Here is a 10,439-nt window from a genome sequence, read left to right on the forward strand (position 1 = left end):
GCAATTTTGTGTATCCAAACCAGAGAGGAAAGGTAAGAGTCGGGCGTTGATGACTGTAGAAACCCTACACCTAGCCTGTAAGTACGAAGTTGGAGCTATATTTTATTCTGAGCCAATGTTGATGGACCTCGCCGGATGCCTTTCAGATGGGTTACTAAACAATCCGTAACACATTTCGAGCAAATATGATCAAACGGTAAGAACTACGATTGACTATTGACAAAATTATTGCAAATTACTCAAAATCTGACGAACATATATATGGGAGCTATATCTAAATCTGAACCGATTTCCATGAAATTACCCAGAAATATTGAGAGTCAAGAGGAAATCCCTCCTGCAAAATTTCGAGAAAATCGGTTAACAAAAGACCATTTTATTGAAATATTACTGCAAATCGGATGAACATATATATGGGAGCTATATCTAAATCTGAACCGATTTCAAGCAAACTCCTCAGATATTGTGGTAGTCGTTAAGGAAAGCGTTGTGCAAAATTTTGGCAAGATTAGTCAATAAATGCGCTTGCAGTGGCTCTAAGAGTGAAAATCGGGCGATATACATAAATGGCAGCTATATCTTAATCTGAACCGATTTCTATGAAACCCACCAGTAATGTAGAGAGTCAAGAGAAAAACCTTCCTGCCAAATTTCGAGAGAATTTGTTAAGAAATGAGCACTCTATTGCAATATTAGTCCAAATCGGACGAACATATATATGGCAGCTATATCTAAATCTGAACCGATTTCCAGCAAACTCCTCAGATATTGTGGTAGTCGTCAAGGAAAGCGTTTTGCAAAAGTTTGGCAAGATTGAGCAAAAAAATGCGCTTGCAGTGGCTCTGGGAGTGAAAATCGGTTGATATACATAAATGGCAGCTATATCTAAATCTGAACCGATTTCTATGAAATTCACTAGTAATGTCGAGAGTCAAGAGAAAGTCATTCCTGCCAAATTTCGAGAGAATCGGAGAACAAATGAGCATTCTAATGGAATGTTTCTCAAAATCGGACGAACATATATATGGGAGCTATATCTAAATCTGAATCGATTTCCAGCAAACTCCTCAGATATTGTGGTAGTTGTCAAGGAAAGCGTTGTGCAAAATGTTGGCAAGATTAGTCAATAAATGCGCTTGCAGTGGCTCTGGGAGTGAAAATCGGGCGATATACATATATGGCAGCTATATCTTAATCTGAACCGATTTCTATGAAATTCACCAGTAATGTCGAGAGTCAAGAGAAAGTCATTCCTGCTGAATTTCAAGAGAATCGGAGAACAAATGAGCATTCTAATGGAATATTTCTCAAAATCAGACGAACATATATATGACAGCTATATTTAAATCTGAACCGATTTCCAGTAAACTCCTCAGATATTGTGGTAGTCGTCAAGGAAAGCGTTTTGCAAAATTTTGGCAAGATTAGTCAATAAATGCGCTTGCAGTGGCTCTAGGAGTGAAAATCGGGCGATATACATAAATGGCAGCTATATCTTAATCTGAACCGATTTCTATGAAACAACAGTAATGTAGAGAGTCAAGAGAAAAACTTTCCTGCCAAATTTCGAGAGAATTGGTTAAGAAATGAGCACTCTATTGCAATATTAGTCCAAATCGGACGAACATATATATGGCAGCTATATCTAAATCTGAACCGATTTCCAGCAAACTCCTCAGATATTGTGGTAGTCGTCAAGGAAAGCGTTTTGCAAAAGTTTGGCAAGATTGAGCAAAAAAATGCGCTTGCAGTGGCTCTGGGAGTGAAAATCGGGCGATATACATATATGGCAGCTATATCTTAATCTGAACCGATTTCTATGAAATTCATCAGTAATGTCGAGAGTCAAGAGAAAGTCATTCCTGCCAAATTTCGAGAGAATCGGAGAACAAATGAACATTCTAATGGAATATTTCTCAAAATCGGACGAACATATATATGGGAGCTATATTTAAATCTGAACCGATTTCCAGGAAACTTCTCAGATATTGTGGTAGTTATCGAGGAAAGCGTTGCGCAAAATTTTGGCAAGATTGAGCAAAAAATTCGCTTGAAGTGGCTCTAGGAGTGAAAATCGGGCGATATATATATATATGATAGCTATATCTAAATCTTAGCCGATTTCTATGAAATTCACCAGTAATGTTGAGAGTCATAAGGAAATCCTTCCTGCCAAATTTCAAGAGAATCGGAGAACAAATGAGCATTCTAATGGAATATTTCTCAAAATCGGACGAACATATATATGGGAGATATATCTAAATCTGAATCGATTTCCAGAAAACTTCTCAGATATTGTGGTAGTCGTCGAGGAAAGCGTTGTGCAAAATTTTGGCAAGTTTGAGCAAACAATGCGCTTGCAGTGGCTTTGGGAGTGAAAATCGGGCGACATACATATATGGCAGCTATATCTTAATCTGAACGGATTTCTATGAAATTCATCAGTAATGTTGAGAGTCATAAGAAAATCCCTCCTGCCAAATTTCGAGAGTATCGGTTAACTAATGACCACATTATTGCAATATTACTCCAAATCAGACGAAAATATATATGGGAGCTATATCCAAATCTGAACCGATTTTTTCCAATTTCAATAGGCTTCGTCTCTAGGCCACGCCTGTACCAAATTTGAAGACGATCGGATGAAAATTGCGACCTTTGTACTTTGTACACAAATTAAGATGAATGGGCCGATATAGGGACAAACAGACGGACATAGCTAAATTGAGTCAGAAAGTGAAGCTGAGTCGATCGGTATGCTTATCAATGGCTCTATCTCTCTTCCTGCTGGATGTTACAATCAAATGCACTAAGTTACCCCGTACCACAGTGGTGATGTAGGGTACAAAAACAAACAAAAAACACAAGTAAAAGCGTGCTAAGTTCGGCCTGGCCGAATCTTACATACCCTCCACCATGGATCGCATTTGTCGAGCTCTTGCCACGGTATCTCTTTTTAGGCAAACAAAGGATAAAAGAAAAGAATTGCTAAGTTATTGAACCAATATCAAGTGTTGGTTCCTTTCAGACCATAATTGAACTGAATATTGGAGACCATAGTAGAAGTCATTTGCAATCCCATATATCCGTGATTGGCTAATGTGCCCATTTTGGGCGTTTTTGTGGGGCTGGGGTGACTCCCTATACTTCGACATGAATTTGTATGCCAGATTCGGAATCTACTTCCGCATACTTTTCTTTTGATACCCATATTGTCCTTATCGGTCCACTTTTGATTTTGGTTGGTGTTTTTGGGGTAACGGTAAATGGTCCACCCCCTTCCATTATCAATAAATTATAAAGCCTATTTCTACTTCCTGACCATATTTGTAATCTACTCCCGAATACCTTTCATTTGAGTCCCATATTGTCATGATCGTCAATTAAACCTATATTAAGGGGTTTTGGGGCTGGAACGGCCCCCCAGGTACTTGGACCCAACTTTTATTATGAAATTCGTACTCTACTCTTGAATACCTTTCATTTGAATCCCATATCGTCCCGATCGGTCCACTTTTATTTTTGGATAGTACTTTTGGCGTAAGGGGGAGGGTCCGCCCCCCTTCCGATATCAAAAAATTATATAGCCTATGTTTCCTTTCAGACCAACCTACACAATTTGTGAAAATTTTGAAGGTAATCGGCTAAGCCGTTTTTGAGTCTACTCCCGTATACCTTTCATTTGAGTCCCATATTGCCATGATTGTCAAATAAACCTATTTTATGACGGTTCTGGGGCCGGGGCGGCCCCCCATGTACTTGGACCCAACTTTTATTATGAAATTCGTACTCTAATCTTGAATACCTCTAATTTTAATCCCATATTGTCCCGATCGGTCCACTTTTATTTTTGGATAGTACTTTTAGGGTAAGGGGAAGGGTCCGCCCCCCTTCCGATATCAAAAATATTATATATTTTTGCCTATGTAGCCTATGTATAGCCTATGTTTCCTTCCAGACCAACCTACACAATTTGTGAAAATTTTGAAGGTAGTCGGTTCAAACCGACAAACAAACACAAATTGAATTCTACATATAGGATAGGTGCGGAAATTCATATTTCGATGTGTTGAAAACAGAATGACAAAATTAATCCCTCCCATCCCTCGACGGTGGGTATAATAAAGAACAATTGTAATCATATGGCAATTCAGCTGATTTAACTAATCCAACATATGGTCTTAAATAAAGGGGTGTTCACATTGATACAAGGGCAGTTCACAAAGTAGGATATGTTGTAAAACGACACTATTGAGTGATAGTGTTTTTATACCCTCCACCATAGGATGGGGGTATACTAATTTCGTCATTCTGTTTGTAACTCCTCGAAATATTCGTCTTAGACCCCGTAACGTATACATATTCTTGATCGTCATGACATTTTATGTCGATCTAGCCATGTCCGTCCGTATGGCCGTCTTTCCGTCCGTCCGTCTGTCTGTCGAAAGCATGCTAACTTTCGAAGGAGTAAAGCTAGCCGCTTAAAATTTTGCACAAATACTTCTTATTAGTGTAGGTCAGTTGGGATTGTAAATGTACTATATCGGTCCATGTTTTGATATAGCTGCCATATATACCGATCTTGGATCTTGACTTCGTGAGCCTCTACAGGGCGCAATTCTTATCCGATTTGGCTGAAATTTTGCCTGAGGTGCTTTTTTTATGATTTTCAACAACTGTGCTAAGTATGGTTGAGATTGGTCTATAACCTGATATAGCTGTCATATAAACCGATCTGGGATCTTGACTTTTTGAGCCTCTAGAGGGCGCAATTCCCATTCGATTTGGCTGAAATTGTGCATAAGGTGTTTCGTCATGACTTCCAACAACTGTGCCAAGTATGGTTCAAATCGGTCCATAACCTGATATAGCTGCCATATAAACCGATCTTAGGTCTTGACTTCTTGAGTCTCTAGAGGGCGCAATTCATATCCGATTTGAATGAATTTTTGCACGAAGTATTTCGTTATGATATCCAACAACTTTGCCAAGTATGGTTCAAATCGGTCCATAACCTGATATAGCTGCCATATAAACCGATCTGGGATCTTGACTTTTTGAGCCTCTAGAGTGCGCAATTATTATCCGATTTCCCTGAAATTTTGTACGACTGATCCTCTCATGACCATCAACATACGTGTTTATTGTGATCTGAATCGGTCTATAGCCCGATACAGCTCCCATATAAATCGATCTCTCTATTTTACTTCTTGAGCCCCCAAAGGGCGCAATTCTTATTCGAATTGGCTGACATTTTACACAGGTCTCCAACATATTATTTAATTGTGATCCAAACCGGACCATATCTTGATATCGCTCTAATAACGGAGAAAATCTCTTCTTATATCCTTTTTTGCCTAAGAGGAGATGCCGGGAAGAGAACTCGACAAATGCGTTCCTTGGTGGAGGGTATATAAGATTCGGCCCGGCCGAACTTAGCACGCTTTTACTTGTTAGTCATGATTATCTCGCGAGCCGTGATTTTTCATCGTAAGAAGTGTTTTTTTTTCTCGTGTGTTGTAATTTTTATTTATCGCGAGTCGCGATTTTCTTGCGAGACGTGATTTTTTTGTGAGTCCTGATTTATCTCATGAGTCATGATCTTTCTCGTGAGTCATGATGTTTTCTCGTGAGGCGTCATTTTCTGGAGAGTTTAGACTTTTCTCCTGAGTCTTGATCTCGCTCACGAATCACGTGACTCGCACGTGATTCCCGTAAGAAACGACAACTCACAACGCAATTGCACATCTCTTAGCAAAGAGAAGGGCCGATATTGGTGGATATAGAAGTTAGTAATTTTTTTAATTTTTATTTAGTTTTTCTTAAAAAATATAGAATTAGTCATAAAAAGCTTACATGATAATCCATAGCCCAACATTTAATCCTTTAAATGACTGGCTGCTGGCTGTGTTGGAAATAAAATTGCCTGCTTTCCAATTTTTCTCTTCAGACGCAATTAGCCAAATTGATTTGGAATCAGTTGCACTGACAAATGTTTTGGTGATATTTTTTTTTTCTCCGTCTGCCAGTAGAGATTCTTTAGTGGGTCAAACACTTTTGGCATGCAAATGCCTTACGGAAATGTCCAAAAAAAAAATGCGATTTTTCAATTGCTGTGATAATAATTTACGATGCTTGATTAAATAAAACATGAAAGCACGACCCCACTTGCTTGGAGTGTGATGCGTTGTTGTTGTAGTTGATATTTTTTTTTGTTTATTTTGATTATTGCGTTTTGTTTGTTTATTTGGTTTTTTGTCGTGCTGCTTCTGGCTCTCTGAGATGCACTTCAAATTGCCGCCGCTTGGACTTGATTTGTTTTTTTTAATACATTTTTTATTTGACAATAATAATTATTTTTAATGTTTTGTTTTTGATTGTTTTGAGATTTTTTACTAATTTTTTTTTTTCACAAGAAATTTTAATCACTTTTGTTGTTTTCTTTTGCGTAACTTTATTTAGGTTTTTTTTTAAATATTTTTTTTGTTGGATTATCGGAGTGTAGTACTATGTGGTTTTGGTTATGTGTGAGTTGGTCTTTTGTTTTGTTGTCTTTTCTTTAATGTTTTCAAGTTCAAGAGCGCTCTGTGAAACCACCAACGAGCGACTAAATGGTTTTGTCGTAGTTTGCTCAACTTAAATATCAAACATGCAAAAAGCCTTAAAAACAACAACCATGAATATCCACAAAATAAAGAAGGCAAACTAAAATGCACTCGAAAAAAGCACAGCAACATCAACAAATGTGGCACGTGTAGTGGGGGCCCCCTTGGTACCCTTCGAATTTCCCTTTTCCCCGTAGGCTTAAAAAAAAACGAAAACAAACAGACCCCCTTTTGCCTAAACGCAATGACACACAGACACACACACACCCAGTTATGAGCCCATTCACCCATTTGTGAGAAATGCATCTCCTCTTTGTACTCTGTGGGGGGGTTTGGGCTGATGGTGTATGTCTCTGCTCACGAACCTTTTGCCCATCACATTCACATTTCGTTGGCTGTAGAAATTGCACTTGGCGTGTAAATTGACTGCAATGGCCGCACAATGCATCCGGTCTCTTCTACCAACAGCACACCTACACAAATGCCATTAGTTTGTGGGTCAACCTTCCTTCCACCGCACTCGCCACTAACACAGACACATTTTAGGCCTAAGTAGCATTCGTAGGCAAACACGCAAACAACATAGGGCTTAAGAAGACGATGGAGAAAGAGAACAACGGAGGTACCCTCCCCCCCCCCCCCCGCGCTTTATCACAAAGAAAAGGGCAATTTTATTTGTTTTGAAGTGTAGTTTGGGTGCTTCTTTTCGTTTTGTGGTGTCATGGCTGGTTGTGACCTTTTTCTAGAAAATAGTACGCCATGTCTACGAAATTTTAGTATCGTTTTTCAATTTACGTCGTAGGCTTATATTTTTTTTTTATATGCGAAATAAACTAAAACGCAAATTTTAATGTGGGATTATGGAAACATCTAAATAGGGTTTTCTCTTTCAATACACTTGGAAAAAATGAAGAGGGAAACTCAGTGCAATAAATTAAATTAAAACAAGTAAAAGCGTGCTAAGTTCGTCCGGCCGAATCTTATACACCCTCCACCATGGATCGCATTTGTCGAGTTCTTTTCCCGGCATCTCTTCTTAGGCAAAAAAGGATATAAGAAAAGATTTGCTCTGCTCTAAGAGCTATATCAAGATATATGTTGGAGGCCTGTGTAAAATGTCAGCCAATTCGAATAAGAATTGAGCCTTTTGAGGGCCTAAAAAGAAAAAAAAAAGAAAGATCGATTATATGGGAGCTCTACAGACTATAGACCGATTCAGACCATAATAAACACGCATGGTGATGGTCATGAGGGGATCCGTTGTACAAAATTTCAGGCAAATCGGATAATAATTGCGACCTCTAGAGGCTCTAAAAGTCAAGATCCCAGATCGGTTTATATGGCAGCTATATCAGATTATGAACCGATTTGAACCATACTAGGCACAGTTGTTGGATATCATAACAAAAGACGTATTCATTCCAAGAATTGCGCCCTCTAGAGGCTCAAGAAGTCAAGACCCAAGATCGGTTTATATGACAGCTATATCAGGTTATGGACAGATTTGAACCATACTTGGCACAGTTTTTGGATATCATAACAAAACACGTCGAGCAAAATTTCATTCCAATCGGATAAGAATTGCGCCCTCTAGAGGCTTAAGAAGTCAAGACCCAAGATCGGTTTATATGAAAGCTATATCAGGTTATGAACCGATTTGAACCATACTTAGCGCAGTTTTTGGATATCATAACAAAACACGTCGAGCAAAATTTCATTTCAATCGGATAAGAATTGCGCCCTCTAGTGGCTCAAGAAGTCAAGACCTAAGATCGGTTTATATGGCAGCTATATCACGCTATGGATCGATTTGAACCATACTTAGCGCAGTTGTTAGAAGTGATACCAAAACACAACGTGCAAAATTTTAGTGAAATCGGACGAGAATTGCGCCCTCTAGAGGCTCAAGAAGTCAAGACCCAAGATCGGTTTATATGGCAGCTATATCAGGTTATGGGCCGATTTAAAACATACTTGGCACAGTTTTTGGATATCATAACAAAACACGTCGAGCAAAATTTCATTTCAATCGGATAAGAATTGCGCCCTCTAGAGGCTCAAGAAGTCAAGACCCAAGATCGGTTTACATGGCAGCTATATCAGGTTATGAACCGATCCGATTAGAACCATACTAGGCACAGTTGTTGGATATCATAACAAAAGATGTATTGCAAAATTTCATTCCAATCGTATAAGAATTGCGCCCTTTAGAGGCACAAGAAGTCAAGACCCAAGATCGGTTTATATGACAGCTATATCAGGATATAAACCGATTTGAACCATACTTAGCGCAGTTTTTGGATATCATAACGAAACACGTCGTGCAAAATTTCATTCCAATCGGATAAGAATTGCGCACTCTAGAGGCTCAAAAATTCAAGATCCCAGATCGGTTTATATGGTAGCTATATCAAAACATGAACCGATATGGCCCATTTACAATCCCAACCAACCTACACTAATAGGAAGTATTTGTGTAAAATTCCAAGCGGATAGCTTTACTCCGTCGAAAGTTAGCGTGTTTTCGACAGACGGACGGACGGAATTCATGGTGGTGGGTTTCCAGGATTCGGCCCGCCCGAACTTAGCACACTTTTACTTGTTTTTATACTCCCAGAAGGAAGAGAGAAAGACCCATTGATAAGTATACCGATGGACTCAGCATCATTTTCTGATTCGATTTAGCCAAGTCCGTTTGTCTGTCTGTCCGTCTGTCAACATGGACAGACCGTCTATCCCTGTTAATTTGTGTACAAACTACAGGTCGCAGTTTTCATCCGATCGTCTTCAAATTTGGTGCAGGCATATTTTTCGGCCTAGAGACGAAGCCTATTGAAATTGGAAAAAATCGGTTCAGATTTGGATATAGCTCCCATATATATATTTTTGTCCGATTTTGAGAAATAATGCAATTAATTGCTCATTTTTTAACCGATTCTCTCGAAATTTAGCAGGAAGGATGTTCTCTTGATTCTCAACATTACTGGTGAATTTCATAGAAATCGGTTCAGATTTAGATATAGCTGCCGTATATGGATATCGCCCGATTTGCACTTCTAAAGCCACTGCAAGCGCATTTATTGACCAATCTTGCCAAAATTTTGTGCAGCGCTTTTTCCGATGACTACCACAATGTCTAAGAAGTTTGCTGGAAATCGGTTGAGATTTGGATATAGCTCCCATATATATGTTCGTCCGATTTGCAGTAATAATGCAATATAATGGTCATTTGTTAACCGATTCACTCGAAATTTGGCAGGAAGGATTTTCTTTTGATTCTCGATTTTGCTGTTGAATTGCAACAACATCGGGTCAGATTTAGATATAGCTCTCATATATACATATATCGCCCGATTTTCACTTCTAAAGCCACTGCAAGCGCATTTATTGACCAATCTTCCCAAAATTTTGCACAACGCTTTCCTTGACGAATTCTACAATATCTGAAAAGTTTGCCGGAAATCGGTTCAGATTTAGATATAGCTCCCATATATATGTTTGTCCGATTTTGAAAAAATATTGCAATAAGTGCTCATTTGTTCTCTGATTCTCTCGAAATTTGGCGGGAAGGATTTTCTTATGACTCTCGACATTACTGGTGAATTTCATAGAAATCGGTTCAGATTTAAATATAGCTTCCATATATATGTTTGTCCGATTTTGAGAAAATATTGCAATAAAGTGCTCATTTGTTCTCCAATTCTCTCGAAATTTGGCAGAAAGGATTTTCTTATGACTCTCAACATTGCTGGTTAATTTCATAGAAATCGGTTCAGATTTAGATATAGCTCCCATATATGTGATCGTCCGATTTTGAAAAATATTGCAATAAAG

The 10,439-nt window shown here is 38.6% G+C and overlaps 1 protein-coding gene across 1 annotated transcript in view; it reads right to left on the reverse strand.

Annotated features, from left to right (window-relative positions):
* LOC106094275 (3-phosphoinositide-dependent protein kinase 1) overlaps positions 1-6,370 on the reverse strand; it is a 105,291-nt gene extending 98,921 nt beyond the window's left edge. Inside the window, exon 1 of the mRNA XM_059370747.1 lies at positions 5,857-6,370. Coding sequence (XP_059226730.1) covers positions 5,857-5,868 — 12 coding nt within the window. The 5' untranslated portion in view covers positions 5,869-6,370. The remainder of the gene's footprint in view (positions 1-5,856) is intronic.
* Between the last annotated feature and the right edge of the window lie 4,069 nt (positions 6,371-10,439).

The sequence above is a fragment of the Stomoxys calcitrans genome, chromosome 1 (assembly GCF_963082655.1).
Source record: "Stomoxys calcitrans chromosome 1, idStoCalc2.1, whole genome shotgun sequence".
Taxonomy (NCBI): Eukaryota; Metazoa; Arthropoda; class Insecta; order Diptera; family Muscidae; genus Stomoxys; species Stomoxys calcitrans.